Source organism: Diceros bicornis, chromosome 15 (genome assembly GCF_020826845.1).
Source record: "Diceros bicornis minor isolate mBicDic1 chromosome 15, mDicBic1.mat.cur, whole genome shotgun sequence".
Taxonomy (NCBI): Eukaryota; Metazoa; Chordata; class Mammalia; order Perissodactyla; family Rhinocerotidae; genus Diceros; species Diceros bicornis.
In genome coordinates this window covers 15,792,002-15,813,557 of record NC_080754.1, presented here as the reverse complement: position 1 = coordinate 15,813,557, position 21,556 = coordinate 15,792,002, and the positions used below count along the sequence as shown (strand labels likewise).

The following is a 21,556-nucleotide window of genomic DNA, read 5'->3' as shown; positions in this document are numbered from 1 at the left end:
AGAGGAGTTATTGGAGTAATTCAGGTGAGACATGGCAGCTTGGTCTAGGTTGGATGTGGGAGAGGTTGTGAAAAGTGACCAAATTCTGAATATATTTTGAAGGCTACCACTGGGATTTGCTGATAGGTTGGATATGGGGTGAAGGAGAAGATGTGAGAGAAGAAGAGACAAGGGTGATTCCCAAGTTTTGGACTGAGCAATTCGAGGGATAGAGTTGTTATTGATGAGGTGAGGATGTTAAAGAGAAACGTTTGGTTTTGTGCATTTTAAGTTTGAGAAGCCTATGTGAGTTCTAGATGGAGATGTTGAGTAGGCCATTGGATATACAAATGTGGAACTTGGGAAAAAATTTGGGCTGATATAAAAATGTTTAGTATACTTCATTCAGTAGTCCTACTAATAATATTTCTGTCTTCTAACCACCTCTAATTTTTATCAAATGTTTGTACATCTTGGAGATACATGTGTCTCTGTGTGTGTATAATATATATATTTTTTTCTCTTAATGTTATTTTATACATATTACCATAAATTTTTATAGTGCTCATTTGTATCACTTTAAATGCCTGTGTAATATTCTTTTGAGTTTCCTCCACCTGATGTAGCTGTCTCTTGGGATAGCTTGAGAGTCAGTTGATATTATCTATAAAAAGAGGATTTGTAAGTAGAAAGCCCTATAAAAAGGTTAATTCTTACTGTCATTGCAGTGTATTTATTAATTAATAATATTCCACGATTTATTTAACTATTCCTCTATCACGGGACTTTTAAAATATTTATGATTATGTATTCTTATGAAGGCATTGTTTTAGTATTTGAATGAAAGTCTGAAATTCTTAGTGTATTTAAGGTAATGATAAACTTATACAAATCTAGGTGACGATTTGATGCCTGATATGCCAATGATGTTATTTCATTATTTTTTCTCTAGGCGAGGCTTCAGCAGTACATGGTCACAACAGATGAGCAGCTTATATCACTTTCACATGCCATTAAGAACTGTCCTGTAATAAATTTCAACAAAGAGAGTCAGGCATCAGAAAAGGGAGCCACGAGTAGAAGAATTATAGACAGTCCAGGTGAGTGTGGTCTTATTATCCCAGACTGGTATTAAAATACTCATAGAGTAAACAAACAGAACTGTAAACTTATAAGGAGTTATTGGCCGTTTATGCACATATGGCATCGTCACTACTATGATTGCCACTGCTATTTCCAGATAATATTTATTGGATACTTGCTCTATGCTAGATACTTTTTATGTGTTTGACATGTATTATCTCACTTAATCGTCATACTAGTCTTACGAGGTAGGTGTTGTTGTTATCCCCATTTTTCAGATGAGGAAACTAAGGCTTAGAGAGGGTGGGTAACTTAGCAAAGTCACATAAATAGAAAGTAGCAGAACTAACTTCCTAGGCAGGTGGGAATTTAGTGCCAATACTTTTTTTTTTAATTTTAATTTTATTGAGGTCATATTGACTTATAACATTGTGTAAATTTCGAGTGTATGTTATTATATTTCGGTTTCTGTATAGGCTACATCATGTTCACCACCAATAGTCTAGTTTTATCCGTCACCATACATACGCGCCTCTTTATACCCCACCACGTTGTTGCACATGGCACATGACTCTTCTTCTCTCATGTCTTCACCCCACATCCAACGCATCAGCAAATCCCACTGGTTGCCTTCAAAATATATTCAGAATTTGGTCACTTTTCACAACGTCTCCCACTTCCAACCTAGACCCCGTTCTCCTCTGGTAACCATTAACGTGTTCTCCTTATCCATGTGTTTGTTTATCTTCCATATATGAGTGAGATCATAAGGTATTTGTCTTTGTCTGATGTATTTCACTTCACATAATACTCTCAAGGTCCATCCGTGTTGTTGCAAATGGCACGATCTTGTCTTTTTTATGTAGTGCCAATACTTTTAATAACAGTACTTCAGGCTCAGGAGGAGAAGAGATGGTCTTGGAAAGAAAAAAAATACTGAGTTTTAGAAATTCATAACTTTCGTTCATTTGTGGTGATGTTTTGAAAAGCTTTCTTCACCTCATGTGTCATCATATGCCATAGGCTGAATAGGATATTTAGGCTTTTTCATGTTTTTTACTTCTGAGTAATACTTTGAGGAGTGTCTCTGAGTGGAAAGGGTTTTATGTGTTGAGGTGTTTTCTTAGGAAGGGTTCTAAGAAGTGGCTGACTGAAATTTGACATTGATAATCTCAATGGCTAGGACAGGTTGCAAGAGCTGGGGGACCTCAGCACTTTTCTCAAAAACAGCCTCTTTCTTCGCAGTGCTGGCCCCACTAGAGCCTGCCTGTGAGTTACTGCTGAAGGAGGATATGGCCTAGAAGGTGAAGTCTCTCGAGGCCACGTGATCTTGGCCTCTGCGGAAATGCATTTAAGTATAAATACCTGAAATGTGCCTATAGTTCCCTTAAGTATTAATAGCCTCTCATCTTCTTAGAGGGTCCAACTGTAAATGCTAATGTCTCCGTGCCATTGACGTTCAGAGGGGAAGAAGTGGTTGAATTCCCACAGGAAGACTTGCCGGTTAAACTGCCTCAGGTGCCAGACCTGCCAGATAGTGTGAATTTGGCCAACAATTTTCCAGCACATATATTTGAGCCAGCTGTGTTGTTAACACCACCCAGGCAGAAGAGCAACTCAGAATTCTCTCCTCTGCAGGATGGTAAGCGGCTTCTTCTAAAGCTATATGGCTATTGGTTTTTATGCTTCGTATATGTAATGTATTGTGTTCATTGTTACCTGATAAACAGAATTTTAAAAGATCTTGATAACCATACGTAACCTTTAAGCTGAAGGAGGATTGGGTGGTTTACATCATATGTGTTATACCTATGGTAAAATATGACACTGAATTTCATTACGTATCTGTTTCATTAAAGTGTTAAACTCAGATTGAAGGATCAAAGTCCTCAGCGTTACAATGCAGAGTAAGAGCAATCCTGTTTGTTGCTATGGTCCACGAGCATAGGAAGGGGTAAGAAACAAGAGGAGATTACACCCCAGAGAGTAATGAAAGTCTAACCAAGGAAAGGTGAAAACTGTGACCTTAAGGAATTTGTATGTCAGATCTGGTTATTAACCTCTTTCTCATCAAAACTTTTTAGCTCAGTCAGGTGAGGGAATTTTGTAATGAAAATTGGTGGACAATTAAAAATAGCTTTAGAGTTACTTTTGCAGCAAATATATAGAGTTTTGAATAAAATTTAAAAAATTTATTGTTAATCTTTAGCTCACAGATTCTTAACTTGGAGTTCATGGATGGTCTTCAGAAGTTCCAGGGACAGCTTCATTGTTTGGAAAGTGTGCATTTTTCTGGCATTATAGCTTTCATTTCAGTTTCAAAAGAGTTCTTCAATCAAAAAACTACCTTAGAATCTCCTCCAAAGTTTCTAGAAAATTATTTGCCTAAATTTTTATTTCTTTAAAAAGAATGTTTATATTCTTATATAGAGGAACAGAAGAATAACTTTTATTGTCATTGAGACATATAAATTTTGTCAGATTTTCTGCGCTTTGATGTATGTTTCCAATAGAGGACATGAAGAGGCGATAAGAGGTTAAAGAAAATGACAAATCCTTGCCATTATAAAATATGGGCATTTATAGTGCAAATGTAGAGAGTCATATCTGTGTGGGGGAGGGAGACAGTGCTGGCTGAGGGTCGGAAGTGCAAGGGTCTTGGCCTGCCCACCGATGACTGGCTGTGAGGCATGGGGCTGAGATGCTTACCTTCTCTGAACTTTGGTTGTCCCATGTCTAAGAGAGGGTTTTCCTTTATCTTTATGTCTCTCCAGTTCTATAATTCTATGATTTGATATTTCCTCTTTAGAGGGCTAAGCAGTATTATTAACTCTGGCCAGATTTAGGGAATATGATTTCAAATCTAGTTTCTGTTCAGGTTAAATTTTCATTTCTTAAAGTAATTTTTCAAATGTTTGTATGGTATTAAAACACTTGTCTAATGATCTCTTTTGAGATATTGTAAATTGTTTTTCATTGTTTTTCATATTCATTTCATAAATAGCTTAACATTCTTTTAAAGAAACAATTACAATAAATATTTTTATTCTGATTGCAAATATACTAAATATTCATTAAAGCAAATTATTCAGGGACTGCTATAAACCACATTTTGTTTGCATCTTCAGCAGGTTCTGCACTGAAAATAGCACAGCACGTTTCTTGTACAGTGTTCAGATAGAACTGCCTTTGAATATGTATTCTGAATTGGTTTATTTTTCAGTATTTTGTTTGGAATGCTCACATGTAAAGAGTTGTTTAGTTAAATTAACCATGCAGATAAAGATGGGAGATATATAGGGCCCTTCATGGGTGTTCAGTTATGCTCTAGAACAACTCTATTCAATAAAACTGTCTGTGATGATGAAAATGTTGTATACCTGCTCCATTCAGTATGGTAGCCGCTAGCCTCATGGGGCTGCTGAGCACCTGAAATGTGGCTAGTATGACTGGGGAACTGAATTTAAATTTTATTTAATTTTAATTAATTTAAATTTGAATATGAATAGCCACATGTGGCCAGAGGCTACCGTAGTGGACAGTGTCGCTCTAGAACTTCCCATCATAAATATTTTCCTTTAGCTACTAATTGATTTCTACTTTCCTTTATAGCCACGCTTCTTGAAAGAGGAGTGTATATATGCTGGTTTCGTTTTATCTCCCATTCACTCGTTAACTTAAAGTGTTAATTCTAATTCATATTTGCATGTAATTTAAAAAAAAACACGTATCAGAGTCTCCTCCTCCCCTACCTCTAGGCCACCCCAAGAGGCAATCATTTTTATCCCTGTTTGATTTCTGTTTATCTGGAGGTGCTTTCCATAATTAATATAAAATATTTTTACATCTCTTTCCTTGAAATATCAACTTGACACGATCATTATAGACTCCCTTATTAAAGAAGAGGGTTTAATTCACATTAACACCTACTTCCTTTTCGTATCTAATTTGGATGATTATATTTTTATTTTTAATTCTTGTATTGCTTAATTATATGACTTTAAATACTTTCTATTTCTTCTTCACTAACTTCAGACAGTATCTCTTGGCTTTCTACTACATACAGTGAGAATACTAGCTCCTCTCCCTCCCTCCCTTCTACTTCTCCTGTGTTCCCACTCCCACCTTCCGTCAACTCTACCTTTCCTTTTACAGGATCAAGTTTGATAACATTTACAGTGTTCCATTACCACAGTTGTGTCTTCTGTGTCTTGTTTATAGATGGATGCTGAGAGTTGAAAACCAATAACAATTTCATTTTCTTTTTGGGTCCATTTTGACTATCAATCCTTGTGCCACATAAAGGAAAAAGTTCCTAGTACGAAGATCATGGTGAATTCTTATTTCACTTCCTCAGTTGCTCAGAATCTCTTAGTTTGCTCTATATTTGTACTGTGACTTTCTCGTTCAGTTTTTGTTTTGCCTGGAGTTTCAAATTACTTTCGCCATCTTGTTGACAGAAGAATAATGTGCTTTTGCCATATCTTCATGTCCTTTACTCGTGCTATCCATGACGTGGGATCCACGTTCATCCCAGAGAGACCTTCCCACAGCCCTGGCGCCCCTGCTCCTGTCTCGCCTGATTGCTCCGGGGGCCTGCTGCACAGCTCTCGTCCTGGGGCTTGTTATTGTTACACACCTGGGTTGGATCTGCTGTTTCCTAGATTCCATTTCTAACTCTTTTTTGGATTTCTCCCTCAATTTTCTGAAAGAAATAGTCAGAAAGGGTGTATAGGAGGTAAACTTTGAGTTTTTGAAAATCTAAAAATATTCTCATTTTTCTCTTACACTTAGTTGATAATTTGGCTAGATATAGAATTCTAGGTCCATAGTCCTTTTTCCTGAGAAATTAAAGGCATCGTTCCATTGATTTTTAGTATCCTGTGTTGCTGTTGATGTCTGACGTCGCATCTGTCTTTTACTTCTTTATATTTGAACCCACTTTTTCTCCATGGAAGCTTTTAGGATCCCTTCATTTTTATTCTTTTTTTTTTCTCTTCTTTTTTTTTTTTGTGAGGAGGACTAGCCCTGAGCTAATATCCGATGCCAATCCTCCCCTTCTGTCTTGAGGAAGAGTGGCCCTGAGCTAACATCCATGCCCATCTTCCTCTACTTTATATGGGACGCCACCACAGCATGGCTTACCAAGCGGCGCGTCAGTGCGCGCCCGGGATCCGAACTGGCGAACCCCGGGCCGCAGAAGCAGAGTATGCGCACTTAACCGCTTGCGCCACCGGGCCGGCCTCCCTTCATTTTTATTCTTAAATTGCACAAGTTGTGTCTAAATATGGACACAATGAGAACGTTTTTCTCATTATACTGCGAGGCACCAGTGAGACCTGTCAGTCTGAAGATGTGTGACTTTCTGCAGTTTGGGAAAATGATATATTGACCTTCTGGATTATTTTCTCATGTATTTGGTCTTATGTCTTCTTTCTGGTATTCTGGAAGATTTTTCTCACTTTATAATCAGCCCTGCCTTTTCGGTTTTTTATTTCACCAGTCACATTTTTTTTTTTTTTAGTGAGGAAGACTGGCCCTGAGATAACATCCATTGCCAGTCTTTCTCTTTTTCTTTCAGGAAGATTGTCTCTAAGCTAACATTTGTGCCAATCTTGCTCTATTTTGTATGTGGGACGCTGCCACAGTGTGGCTTGATGAGCGGTGCATAGGTCTGTGCCCAGCATCCAAACCTGCGAACCCCGGGCCGCTGAAGCAGAGCACGCAAACCTAACCACTATGCCATCGGGCCAGCCCCTCACCAATCATATTTTTAATTTCCGAGCAAGAGCTGTTTCTTACTATCTGATTGTCCCTTTTTCATTGCTGCTTATTATGAATGCAAGATCTTCCAGAAACTCTCTTCTGAGGATACTAGTTAGAATTTTGTTACATTTTGTTCTGTACCTGAAATTTCTTTCTTTTCTTCTTAGCTTGTTGTTCTGTTTACCTATCCTGGCTTTTCTCTTTCGTGCTGCTGGTTTTCCTTGGATGTCTGGTGATCCTTTATTGTCCATTCATAGTTAAGAATAAATGACTAGGTTGAGTATTATAGGTGGTTGGCATAAGTTTTCTCTTCTGGGATGTAGATGGGTCTAGATCTGTTTTCCCAGTAGGCTTTGCCTCAAGCAGTTGCTCTGTGTTTATGGGCACCATATGTTAACTGTAGGCTTCCTTTGAGAGAAGGCAGGTGGGATCTAGCTATTCGACTGGGGCTACCACATTTGTTCTCCCCAACCCTGGTTTTTTGCTTTCAAGAATGTGTGGGGGAAGTGGTGAGCAACAACTTGACTGACATAACTGTACGGAAGACAAACTTTCAAGTTAATTCCCCAGTTTTCAGTCGTGCTTCTCAGTTTCTCTCTCTGTACCTGTCAGCATTGAGCCTGTAGCCTTTTCCATTCCCCCAGAAAGACTGGCTTTACCCGTAGCTTCCTTATAATATATACATATTCTAGACTGTGGCTTCTGCGCAATTTCATTCTGTCACACATTTCTCATCCACTTTCAGTCTTCCAGAAATGTGTTGAACTGTCTAATTTGCTAATGCCTCTCTCCAGAGCATTATCTGTACTGATGTGGATTTATTTACTTTTATATTTCCTTGCTGTCAGTGAAAGGAGGTGAGGTAAATGTGTGCTCAGTCTGTAGTCTTAACTAGAAGCATCTGTCCCCCCAGTTCACTCCCAGTTAGGTCTTTCTACCTAAAGCACTCTTGCTAAGGGCTCCACTGGCCAACATGTTACCAAGTCCAGTGTACACTTTTCTGTCCTTAGGTTTCTAGGTCTTACAGTAGTGTTACCCACAGTTAACCCTGCCTCTTTGTTTCCATGATACCGTATTTTGTAATATTTCTCTTTTCTTTTCTGGCTGCTCCATTTCATTCTGCTTGTTAGCTTCCCCTCCTTTACCCACCTCTAAATATTGAGTTCTTCATATCTTGGTACTGGTTTCTTTTCTCACTCTGTTCTTTCTCCCTAGATAATCTTACTCATTCTCATGGCTTCCAATACCTTCTATAAGCCAGTGACTTCCAGTTTGCGACCTTAGCCTAGATGTCTCTCTTGAGTTTCCAACCCATGTATCCATCTGCTTGGATGGATATATGGATGAATCATAAGGCACCTTAAACTCAGCATGTTAAAAACTGACTTCCTAATAACCTCCCTTCCCCCAGATCTGTTATCTTCTCCATCTCAGTAAATAGCATCACCATCTACTCAGTTGTGCGTGCTGTCTTGATCTGTGTATTTCCCTCACTCCCCACTTCTAGGTCATCACTCTCAGTTCTATTGCCAAAATGTTTCTCAAATTTATCTACTTCTCTCCATCTCTGTAGCCAACATGCTTTAGTCAAAGCTACCATCATCTTTCTTCTGGACTACCACAATTGCTTACTGGTCTCCCCACTTCCATTCCTGGACCTCCCAATTATCCTATACCTTTTAAGAAATGTAAATTGAATCATTGCTAAACCTTCTCCAGGTGTCATTGCTCTTGGATTAAATTATAAAATTCCTAACACGGCTTAAAAGGCTCTGCAAGAAATGGCCCCTGAGCACCTCTCCAATCTCATCTTTTCCCACTTCTCCCCTTGTTGCTATGCTACAGCTAGACTGGCTCCCTTCTTGGCTTTTTCCTATTTTTTGGCCTTCACATAGTGTTGTTTCTTCTGCCTGTGATGTTCTTTGCTCTACTTTTTTCCACATCGGTAATCATTTTGAAATTTTACTTCTTCTGAGAGGCCTAATGTAAACTGTCCTCAGTTTACATTAGGTATTTGCACCCCCTCCACTCTCAAGATTCCCAGTTATGAGATAATATATGTGTTAAAATGTGAACTTGGCGGGTGGCTTTTCACAAGGATACTCAGTAATGCTTTAAGCAATAGAAAAGTCTCTGTACTTGATTGTTAGAGGTGGCATTCAGAAGCCGAACCCTTCTGTTGACACACTTCTCTAACTACCATGATGAGCTAATGAGATGATTATAGTGCCAATCTATGGCTAAATAATACATGTTTATTATTTTTTAATTTTCTCTTCAGTATTGAGGAGGACTGTTCAAACTCGTCCTGCTCCACGAATTCCTCCCACTGTGGAAATAATTGAGAAGGAACAAAATTGGGAAAAGAAGACCTTACCTACTGGCACAGACATTCAGAATTCAAGTGATGAGAGTCGTCTCTTCACCCAGAGGTGGAGGGTCTCTCACATGGGAGAAGATTTGGAGAACAAAACCCAGGATCCTTTTGTTAACCTCTCCCAACCCCTCTGCAGTTCCCATCCAAACGCTCAGCATTCAAGAAACCCCACATTCTTGGACGAGCCCCCCATACTGGGAGATGGGCAACAGCTTAGAACAAAGGAGGCATTAATACAAAGAAAGGACATCATGGCACGAATTGCTGAGCTGACACTGCAGAATTCAGCTATCAAGGCGCATCTGAATAATATCATTGGGCCAGGGGGAGAGCAAGGGGATGGACTTCGGGAATTAAACAAACAGGAGACGAGTCATGCAGGTGACATGACTGCCGTGAGTACCAGTTAAGGATTGACTCGGAATGTGTAGGAATTTACGTTGCTGGAGCATCTTAAGGGACTTCTTTACAAAAGTGAGCCTGAACATTTTTGAGGATGCTATTAGATGGCTTATGCTTTGTCATATCCTCATCACAAAATAAGTAGAAGTTATTTATCAATTTATATCACACATACAATAAAAGAGGACAACATAAAATAAAAAATGAGGAAATGAATGAGGAAAATAGGACAAAGATAAAATGTGTAGAAAAGCTAAAATTAAGCGACGAATGAAGTTTTAAATATAAAATGTGGAATTAATTTGGCATGAAAGTTTGCTCTGCCACTACATTTTAATTGAAAGCATTTTTGCTCCTACAGGGGCTTATAAAAGAGAATTATGTGTAGTTGGCCCTGAACTCATGAGGAGTTAATTTTTTAGGACACAGAATGCATTTTCCTATAGAAATGTTGTTTTACAGGATTATTAGAGTCAGATTTTACTGTACATACGAATCATCTGAGGATCTTGCTAAGATGCAGTTTCTGATTGAATAGGTCTGAGGTCAGACGTGCATTTCTGATAAGTTCCCAGATGATGCTGGTCCAGGGATTACACTTTGAGTAGCAAAAGGCTGCATATTATAGTGCAGGCATTTTGTAAATTAAATAAACTGTGGGCTAACCTGGTAACTTCAACCTTCGTTTCCTTGTTTGTGGGGAGACAAGGGATTCTAAGTTCAACTGGAGAGTGTTGATAACACTTGTCCTCATGCTGGTCCCAGTGAGGGAGAGACTTCCTTTGACCCCTTCTTGAGCCAGCGTGGCTCCCGTTAGGGTTCTGATAGAGGATGAACAGTGCTTTAGCAGTGGGAAGGAGCTGGGCAACTTCATGGACTAGGGGTCCAGAGGTGATTGCTTCCATAAGGGCTTTACCAATGGTGGATTGAGGGCTTCCATGAGGCACGTTAGAAGTAGGTGGGGATAGGGCCACCTCTGTGAGCGCTGGCTCATGGGGAGTGAGGGCAATGTGGGTATCAAGGCACAGAAATAGTAGTCAGAAGGGAGTGGCAGAAGAGGAGCCAGGGAGAGGAGTATTAGGAGTGGGCAGCAGCCGTCAGGACAGGTGTATGCAGGTATGAACGGCCTCAGTTTTGAGTCATTGGAGACATTTCTATGTTTGCAGAGTTTTGAAGATTATTTGAAACAGGCAACCCTTGGTTTAAAAAAGGCAGCAGCGAGGCTGGGCCAGTGGCATCATGGTGGGGTTCGTGCGCTCAGCTTCAGCAGCCCAGGGTTCGCAGGTTCGGATCCCCGGTGCAGACCTATGTGCCGCTCGTCCAGCCATGCTGTGGTGGCGTCCCACATGTAAAGTGGAGGAAGATGGGAACGGATGTTAGCCCAGGGCCAATCTTCCTCAGCAAAAAGAGGAGGATTGACAATAGATGTTAGCTCAGGACTGATCTTCCTCACCAAAAAAAAAAAAAAAAAAAGGCAGCAGAGTTAAAACTGAGCTTGCCTCCTTTTCCAATTAGGATATAGACCAGGCTAGAGTGGACTAGTTAGTGTCACTGCCCTCGCCACCCTTTTTGTTATAATCAGAATTACAAATTATCTTTAATTCATACTGTGTTGCTTATCTCTTATTTTTTACTAATGGGCATAAGCTACAAATTAGTGATTTCTCTTAGGGATTGTTTTTTCCCAAAAGGCCATATTTAACTAAATGAAATTATGAAGAATGACACATGTATTCCTCTCAGGAATTGTCAAATTAAACTTGCATTCTATTCCTTGGGTGGCTACTTCTTACTCTACCCCTTCCGTTCCTTTCGAGTCCCCAACTTTCTTGAATCAGACACCAATGTTAGAAGGATTAGTATCCCTTTACTTTTGCCCTAATTTTTCAATTAAATGACTTGTAAATTCTATTACTTACCCACTCTTCAAGTTTGCATATAGCAAGGGCTGTGAATACTAACTTTCCGGCTCTTACTAGAAGAGTTTATTTTTACAAAAAATCAAAATTGTTTGGATTATTTTCAATATGGAATTTGTACCTTTCTTTTAAAAAGACTTTCCCAGCAGCGCAACCTCTAACACCGAGCAGCATGGAGGAGCGGATTGCGGAACTGACTCGGCAGAGTATGGAGGCTCGTGTGAAACTCCTGCAGTTAATAGAACAGCAGAAGCTTGTGGGTTGGAATCCGTCCTCCCCCCCAGTATCACCTGTTCAGTCACCTCTCGGAGCATGGACTGGTTGGTCACGAATTCGTGGTTTAAAAACTAGACACATGCGAGTTTTCACTTTCTTGATTTTGCAAGTATATATTGAGCTGAAAGAAATCTCAGAGACCATATATTTCAGGGCCTTCAATTTTAATAGAAAGAAACAGACCTAAGTCACAGAATAAGTGACGGAAATAGCCAGTCTCCTGCTAGAAAGCTGTCCCATGGTGCCTGCAGTCCATCTTTGGTGTCGGAGCTCCTAAGCTGCTCTACATGTAAATGAGATTCATTACCGTACATGATTTTCTTAGGACATATGCTGCAGCTAAGTATAAAATATAACATCAAAATGATAATTTACAATTTCATCAATACTTTACAAGTTATTATTCTATTAAAACCATTAAAACATTTCATTCATAAATTTTCATTATTCTGTTGTTACATTTAGGAGTGTGAAAAGCTAGAGAGGATTCTAAATAATACAACAGAAACTGAAAAATTAGTTGTCTTGGTATTCACATTCAAAAGGTACTGATAAAATGAAGTAGATCTCAAGTTGCTTTTTAACCAAAAATTGGAGTACTAAGACCCTCAGAGGGTAGAGTTGCATGTATAGAGAGACTAGTTTTGGCTCAGTATACGAGAAGGTTCTAATTGTCAAGAATAGAAGCAGCTTTGTTTAGTGACTGGTGCGTTCCCTGAGTTGCTCAAGCTTTGGGGTTTAGAGGGATTCCTGTGTCTTGTGGCTGGTTGTGAAGTAAGTTACCTTTAAGGTGTCTGCCAATAAGACTTTTATCTCTCTGAAGTTATTTCTTTTTTGAAACTACAGACCCAGAAAGCAGACTCTGGAAATTATTGGAAAATGGTGGATCACATGTTTCCCCAGGGCCCTTCCTCTTTGTTTCTTCTAGGCTTCTTCAAATGACAGCTTTGTTTACCGTTCTTCACAGTCATGAAGTCTAGGGGCAACTTCTGATTAGAATGAATAAATCAAATCACTCAGTATGTGTGAACACGCAGTATGTGCCTGCCATGTTCTGGGCCCTGGGGATGCTGCACTGAACAGGACAAGACCTTGCCAGCTGGACTACTGCAGTACTCACGTTGGGGAGTGGGCAGTAAACAAATAAGCAAATAAATATACGAGACAATGTCAGTTAATGCTGAGTGCAGTGAGGAAAAATAAAGCAGATCACTGTTAAGAATAACTTTGTGATCAAGTGAGACATCTGCTGTTTCAGTAGTTCTCTAAGGTTAAAAATACTTTCATTTATGTTGTCTCATTTAGTCCTCAACACACCCTGAGAGTAGACAGAGCTGATATCATGCCTATTTGATAGATAAGTAAACTGAGGCACAAAGAGGTTAAGTGATTTGTCTGAAATTCTAAAGCAAACTGGTAAATTTGTGACTGTGTTCTTTTCATTCCAGTGGTTCTTCTCGAAGATATTCTTTCTAAGTAAAATTCTTGGTTTCACAGGAACCTCTGTGGGCTGTAATGATAAAGATAAAAATAAATCATACGCCATGCAAAACCTCTTTGGTTTTCTAGGATAACCAACGAATATGTTAGAAAATTAAATAGGGTTTCTTTCCCCCTTAGAGCCCGGAAACCCCTTTTTTAAGCAGCGACACATAGGAGCCTCTGTGAAACTGCCTGGGAGGGACATAAAGCCTTTCATTAGCAGAGACTTAGTAAATATTTGTTGATTGGTAACCTACTTCTGAAATATTGAAAATGTGCATAATTGTACTTGCCGTTGGTGATATGAGCTCATCAGCCAACTTTCCCCTCCCAATTTAATGTCTGCAGTAACAATAATCATGTAATAGATTTAGCAGAGTTAAAGTTTTACTGAATGACTTCAGAAATTTTCTTTCTTTTTCCTTTTTTTTTTTTTTGAAAACTTTAGATAAGCTGCTTTTGACAAGAATCGCAAGTTCTTTAAGGCTAGCTCTTAATTTCTGGTTTTCACTTCCAGATCTGACATGATACCACTAGTCTGAAGGTTCTGGCTCTCTGTGAACTGGCATGCTACTGAATTGACACCAGTGACTCAAGTTTCTTGTCTCACAGTTCATTTTTGAAAAAATCCTTCAAGTGTATCTGTGGGCCATAATGATAAAAATATAGAAAGAACCCCCAAATTTATAATGTGAAATATGCAGTAAGACAAAAATCAAGTTAAACTTTTATTTCTATTTTAATGAAATGTAATGAAACTAATATTTATTTTTCTGTTGTAGAAGGAGGAAAGAGGACAATCGAGGTGTCTATTCCAGGAGCAGAAGCCCCAGAAAGCTCAAAATGCAGTACTATCTCTCCCACCAGTGGGATAAGTACAAGAAGGTAGGGTTACACTGTGAATAGTTACTTAAAAAAAAATCAGGAATGTGGTATATGTTTCATTTTCTTTGTGAAAAAAGGAAATTCATAATATCTAACTCAGGTTCAGACAGACTTACACCTGTAAAGAAAATGAAGTAATTGGAAAGGAGATTTTGGGGTGGGGGGAAGAAGAGGAGTGAGGAACAAGCCTTAATTCATTAGAAAAGCATGAGTTGGCTGGAAAAAAAGGAATAATAGCGCATATATAGAGTACTTTATGGGTTACAAAATTAGGAGATAATCTGTGACAGGGTGGGTAAATTGACCAGTAGTATTTTTGTCCTTTACAATAAATGAAACTGAAGCTCACTGAGCTGATTGGTGATTTGCCTCAATGGGTCTCCTGGTTGGTAAATGGTGACACTAAGGACATACCTGGCTCTTCTGTCTCCACTGTTCGTGCTTACACTGCACTGTTCTCCTCTAAGTTCCACTATTCTTCCACTGCCTTGGCATTCTTCCCCACCCCTGCACATCCATTTTTCCCTTTTAATGTTAAAAACTTTTCAGTATGGTATGGTAATGGTGGAAACGTGTCATTATACATTTGTGAAAATCCATAGGATGTATAACACAAAGTGTGAACCTTAATGTAAACTATATATTTAATTAATAATAATGTATCAATATTATTTCATCAGTTGTAAAAAATGTACCACACTGATGCAAGACGTTAATAATAGGGGAAACTCTGTGGGGGGTAGGTGGGGGGTGAGGGGTATAGTGGAACTCTGTGCTTTACACTCAATCTTTTTGTAAACCTAAAATTACTCTGAAAAAGAAAGTCTATTAATTAAAAGAAAAAAAAGACAGGTTGGTAGAAATATGTTACAAATAATTTACCTCATTTGGATGTAACTCAGCCATTCGTTTTCAAGCTCTTGCCAGTATTGAGAATTGTCTGTCTTACCTAATTTTTGAAGGTTAATAGTGATAGATCACTCACTCTCTCTTATTTCTCATAAATAGATCTTCAGGAGCTACTAGTAATTCTTGTTCTCCGTTAAACGCCACCTCAGGAAGTGGACGATTCACACCTCTTAATCCAAGAGCAAAGGTGTGTGATAAAATGTAATTGTGAAATGTGTGTAGGGGTCAGAAGGGTGAGGGTGAAAGGTGGCGGATTGAGTGATTTCCGTTCTTAATTAGTCTTCCTGTTGTCCTAAAGATGATATAAAATTCTCAGGAGAAAAGAAATACTAATTCACCTTCATTAGAAAAAAGCAAGTCAGTCATATGCTTCTTTTGTTTTCTGAGATAACTAAGGAACAAGGGAAAATTCAATAGGATTTCAACCATCAAAGACTGGAAATTACTGGTTTCTCAAAGAGCATTCCGAATAGTGTGGCAGGACACACGGGTGTGCCTTGAAGTTGTGGGTATACCGAGATGTCAGTTCGCTCACTTCCTTGCTGTGGCTGTGTGAGCCCTGGGGTCACTTTCCTTGTCTCTTTACCCCTGTGTGCCATATCTGAGTGCCACTGATTAGGGAAGTTAGGGCACAAAGGGTACATAAACATCTTAACGTATTCTTCATGTGTTTTGATTTGCTATCGGAATATATAGAATCTAAGCATCTTACAATATATCCAAAATTTTTGCAAAAGGCATTTTTCTGTGTTGGTAGTACAGCAACATATAGTTCCTTTGAGTGTTTGGTCACAGCAAATTGTGAGGATATCTTTAAAATCATAAACGTTGCATTTGCAAACTTGAGCTAACAACTGTCTGGTGTGGAGGGAATCTTCTTTGCAATTCTTACTCCTAACTTCGGTAATTGGACCAAATAGTGTTTTAATAAACATTGAATATTTATAGCCCAAATTAATTGATAGACTCAGATAGCCCAGTTGCCCAGCAGTATAAGATTTGTCCTTTGCTGTTCTTATATTCTAAAACAGCTTTTTAAAGTAAACTATTTTATATAATTTGTCCTTAGTTTCTGGAATTTAGTAACAAATTTAATTTACTAAGATCAAATGACTCTTTTTGTCATTTTTAAAAGTTGTACCTATGATTTGTATTAAACACTGGATTTATCCTTAAGAAATGAGGTCTCCTAAATCAGTAAGGGGATCTGTTGACAGGGAATCAGTTATTTGGGAGTGTCTCTGTTAGAGAATAAAATTGCCAGTAGCAATTTAATTTCCACTACCATTCTGGCATAGGATTACTTGGTTCTATACACTTGGTCTAAATAATTATAAATCTTGTATGTTCCTGGTTACTTTCTAAATCCTTTTTGCCTCTTTGTTCGACAGATTGAGAAACAAAATGAAGAGGGCTGGTTTGCCCTGTCTACCCATGTGTCCTGAGTGAAGTCGAGTTTTACCGAGTTTGTTCTCAGTAATATATTCTTGAGCTTCTAGTCCCTTTTCGCTGCTCCTGCTTTCAAGTTTTTATGTCCTTCTTTTAGATAAAACCTACAAAGATCTTGTGACTTAGTACCAATGGAAAAAAGAAATAAAGCAATTATTTTTATTTTTACCTTTTGAAATCAATTCCAACAACCAACCAACCTACAACCTCCTGTGAATAAAATTTTGACTGTAGAGAAATTAAACTTTTAAAGATTTTATTTATTTATTTTCCCCCCAAAGCCCCAGTAGATAGTTGTATGTCATAGCTGCACATTCTTCCAGTTGCTGTATGTGGGACGCGGCCCCAGCATGGCCGGAGAAGCGGTGCGCGCCCGGGATCCGAACCCGGGCTGCCAGCAGTGGAGCGCGTGCACTTAACCGCTAAGCCACGGGGCCGGCCCTAAACTTTTATAGTCTAATAATTTCATAGGTATTTTAGGATTTTTTAAGTAATACATTTTTACCTGTATCATCTTTATTCAGATTTTTTTTTTTGGTGTAGTATATCGTAAATGTTGATCTGTTTCATTTTTATTTTATTTTTTTCTGAAGAACTAAGTTACTTTGCATATAACTTACAATAAAATGTCTCTGTGTGATTAAAGTCTGGCTTTCAGAAAAATTTAACATCCCCTTTTGGTTTTTTTTGGGGGGAGAAGTCACTGTAGCCGTCACTTTTTCCATCAAGTGGAATGTACAGCTTTAAAAAGTAGGTGTGGGAATATTTGTTTATATTTGTTTAAATAGGTAAAAGTGGTTATATCTATTATAAAATTCTTATGTAGTCTTTAAATGTGAAAATGTCATCAATAATGGTAACGTACATCAAATAAATAATGGTTGTAGAGCTCACCTGTCTAAATGCAATAAAATTGATTTATTGGCATATTTAGCGTTTGCAACAGAATTGAATACAAAAGTTGCTATCAGTTTTCCCAGCCCTGAATTGGCTTTTGGGGTAGGTTTTTCTTCAAGGCACTTGTTTGGCTCTGAAACATTCGTTTCTATTTTCAGCTTGCTTTCTGAATTATCTCTGTCCCTTGGCTGTATGATAGGAATTCTCAACCTAAGTGAGGTGGGAGTGGGGTGGGGGGCGCACATTAAAACTACTTGGGGAACTGTCTCAGACAACACCCTCTCTCCTTCTGCGGCTGTAAATCACTGTTTTAGGAGGTGTCCCATGCAGGTTTCATTTGAGCTTCTTCATGTTGTGGTGGCAAAAATAAAATTATCTTCTTCTGGTATCACTGATTTTATCTATGTGAAGCCATCTGTATTTATTTGCATTATTGCAGATTCTTCCATCTATATTGCACTTTTTGAAAACTGGTATTTAATAAATACTATCCCTGTCTGGGATATACAACCATTTTAATGTTATTCCTTATGTTATTGAAATGTCAAGTTATCTGCTTGGTTTGTAAAAGCATTCTTTTGACACGAATTTTCCTTAATGGTCTCCAACTGGTTGGGTCTTTATTTTTTCCCCACTATATTTTTTTAAACCTCAAAAGCCATGATTCTCAATTTTGGGAGCATTTAAAAAATACCAAGCACACTACCTGGGGGGTGAAGCCCTTAGCATGGTATCTTAGAAAGCTACTCAAGGTGATTTAATATGCAGCCCGAGTTGAGAACGAATGCAAAAAGCTTTTACCACCAGCTCGCTGGCAAACTGTGGGACTGACGTATAAGTATCCATCCTGTTAAATGTCTGTTTTTGCTGATAAAATGCAAAAGTAGGTTGAAAAAACTCTAGGAATAATAGATGTAGAGAAAAGAGCCTTTCTTTCTTAGGCCTTCTGAGGCAGTGCTTCTCAGCCTTGGCTGCCATCAGAGTCATCTGGGGATGTTTGAAAATTCCCAGTGCCCAAGGCTCACCTCGGACGGATTAAATTACAATCTCTGGGGGCAGGACCTGAATATCAGTATTTTTAAAAATCTCCTCAGATGATTCCACTGTGCAACCAAGCTTGGGAAACATAAAGATATTTATGGCCGCCCAGATCATAAATTGGTGCGTGTTTGGTTTTAATTAACAAACTACCTTGGGGCCTCTTCATCACCTTCCAGAGCCTTCTGCATCAGTGGGTCTCAGAGTATGACCCCGACCAGCAGCATCAACATCACCTGGGGTACTTATTAGAAATGACAATTCTGGGGCCCCACCCCAGACCTATTGATCAGAAACTCTGGTATCTGTTGTAATAAGGCCTTCAGGAGATTCTGAGGCATGCTCAGGTTTGGGAATCACTGATCTACAGCATTGCAGAAGGGTGAACTCTCTGTATTTTACTGTGATGTACTACATTTATATTTACTTTAACAGTCCAAACTCAGATTACTTCTTGTTTTTGGACTCAAGTTTTTTGATAACATATGACTTCTCCAATATTCCTCAGAAATCTGCTAATCACTTGTCAAACTTTAATGAAATTTACAGTTCTCCAAAATGCAGCTTAGGAGAAAAACTAGATTGATGATTAAATGCAGAGTTATGATATAATCATTCCCACACAGTACAGTGAAGTCGTTTGGGTTAGCAGCATTTAATTCTGTCTACTAAGTGCCAGGCACTGTTTTAGCCACTTTACATGACTTCGTGACACCTTTATGAGGTCGGTATTATTATCATCATCTTGCAGATGAGGAAACTGAGGTACAAGATGGTAAGTACTTTCTCAAGGTCACACAGCTGAGTGGTGGCGCTGGAATGGGAACATAGGACGTCTTTCTCCAAGGCCTGTGCTGTGCTGCCCTCTCACAGTGTGTGTGGTATGGAGGCACTGTAATAATAATTGCTACCCTGTATTGAGGGTACATTACTGTGGCAGGCACTGTGCTAAGTGGCAGTATCTCTGTGATCTCATTTAAATCTCATAGTCTCCCTAAGAGACATGTTTAAGTGCCCTCCATCTTTGCAGTGAGGAAATTGAGCCCTAGAGGTGAAGTAAGTTGCCCAATGTCAGAGTGCTTGTAAGAGGTAAAGGCAGGACTTGAAGCTCCTTTTAAATAATTATTGGACTTCTCCTAACTTATAAGAAATAACTAACACAGCACAGTGGCTAAGAGTGCAAGTGTTGCAACCAGAAAGCTTGGATTCCAATGCCATCTCTGCCACTTGGGCTGTGTCCCTTGGGCAAATTAATCTCATCTTTCCCATTTGAAGGTCAGAGATAATATATCTTTTTTATAAATTTTTGAGGATTAAATGAGGTAAATATATGTCAATATGCTGAGAACGGGGCCTAACTCACAATAAGCTCTCTGTAATCATGATTGCCAATAGTTTTGTATACAAATAAATACACTTGTCCCTCTTGTGTTTCCAGATTTTTTACACATTCTGTAGTATATTTACTGTGTTTTTCTGAGATTAACAATTGGACCTGGTGCTTTAAATTTAGAGGTATTTCACCTGAAAAGATGTTTGGAGATTGAAAGAAAACAAGCATATTATTTGAAAATGTATCATGCTGTTTAGAAATACGTTTATCCTATGTTTTCTGACTTTCAGACAACCAGAATATACTGTTGAATAATTAATAGCAAAGGGGCCTGTCCTGGGGGTGTAGTGGTTAAGTTCATGTGCTCCATTTCGGCGGCCCGGGGTTCATGGGTTCAGATCCCCAGCCGCACCGACACACCGCTTTTCAAGCTATGCTGCGGTGGCGTCCCATATAAAGTAGAGGAAGATGGACACGGATGTTAGCCTAGGGCCAATCTTCCTCAGCAAAAAGAGGAGGATTGGCTTCAGATGTTAGCTCAGGGCTAATCTTCCTCACACACACACACACACAAAGCAAGGATAGTGGTTAATTTTTTAGTCCTGGAGAATACTTGGCTAAAGAGAACATCTCAATATTACCAACAAATGCATGGTATAAAGTTTTTGGAAAATTATAATATTGTGGAAACCAATAAACACAAAATATTGTACAGTCATTTTTTTCTTGTCAACTTTATTTGGAAATAATTTATATACAATAAACTATCTCTATTTAATAAAGAGAACAATTCATTGACTTGTGGCAGTTATATATGCTTATGAAACTACCACCACAATTAACATACAACATTTCTATCATCTCCAAAAGACTCCTGTCTTTGCAGTGCATCCGTCCCTTCACTCCACCCCTGGGCAACCAATCATCTGGTTTTGGTCATCATAGATTTATCTGCATTTTATATAAATGGGCTCATACATTGTGTACTATTTTGTGTCTGGCTTCTTTCAGTCATCATAATTGAGATTCATCCACGTTCTGTGTATCACCTTTCTTTTTACCTATGAGTAAAGATATTTGTCCATTTACCTGTCAATGGTCATTTGCGTTATTTCTAGTTTTTAGCTATTGTGAATAAAGCTCCTATGAATGTTCTTGTACAAGGCCTTGTACGGACATAGGGTTTTTTTTGTTTCTCTTGGATAAATGCTTGGGATGTGCAATGGCTTGGTATATGTTTAACTTTTAAAGAAACTGCCAAACTTTTCCAAAGTGGCTGTGCCATTTTACGTTCCTATGAGCAGTGGATGAGATCCACTTTCTCCACTTCCTTCCACATTTGGTGCTGGCAGTCTTTTTAATTTTAGTGGGTGTGGAGCGTGTGCACTGTGGTCTGCATCTCCCTGAGGACTACGGTTAAGTATCTTTCCGTGTGCTTATTGACCGCTCACATAGCTGATGTGGTGAATATTCAAAGTCCTTTGCCCATTTTAAAAATTAGGTTGTTAGTATTTTTCTTACTGAACTATAAGAATCTTTTATGTATTCTGGATACAAAGTCCTTTGTCACATATTATTTGGATATTGTAGCCATTTTAAAAACAATGTTTTGTAACTAATAACATTAGGTACTTAAAAATCACTATGAGCGCTGTCCACAGAGCAGTTAAGAACAAACCGCAAAACCCAGCAATCTGTCAAGCTGGGCCCATACTTCGTGTGCGACCACGGAGCTCACAGCATAAAATCTTATTTACTCTT

General features: G+C 38.7%; 1 protein-coding gene across 4 annotated transcripts in view; it reads left to right on the top strand.

Moving 5' to 3' along the window:
• Positions 1–17,629, top strand: part of SPICE1 (spindle and centriole associated protein 1) — a 53,956-nt gene extending 36,327 nt beyond the window's left edge. For all 4 annotated transcript variants that reach the window (XM_058555801.1, XM_058555803.1, XM_058555799.1 and 1 more), the window contains exons 12-18: positions 932–1,079; positions 2,480–2,704; positions 9,110–9,600; positions 11,663–11,846; positions 14,067–14,169; positions 15,178–15,265; positions 16,470–17,629. In XM_058555801.1, coding sequence (XP_058411784.1) covers positions 932–1,079; positions 2,480–2,704; positions 9,110–9,600; positions 11,663–11,846; positions 14,067–14,169; positions 15,178–15,265; positions 16,470–16,523 — 1,293 coding nt within the window. In that variant the 3' untranslated portion in view covers positions 16,524–17,629. The remainder of the gene's footprint in view (positions 1–931; positions 1,080–2,479; positions 2,705–9,109; positions 9,601–11,662; positions 11,847–14,066; positions 14,170–15,177; positions 15,266–16,469) is intronic.
• Positions 17,630–21,556: the final 3,927 nt, after the last annotated feature.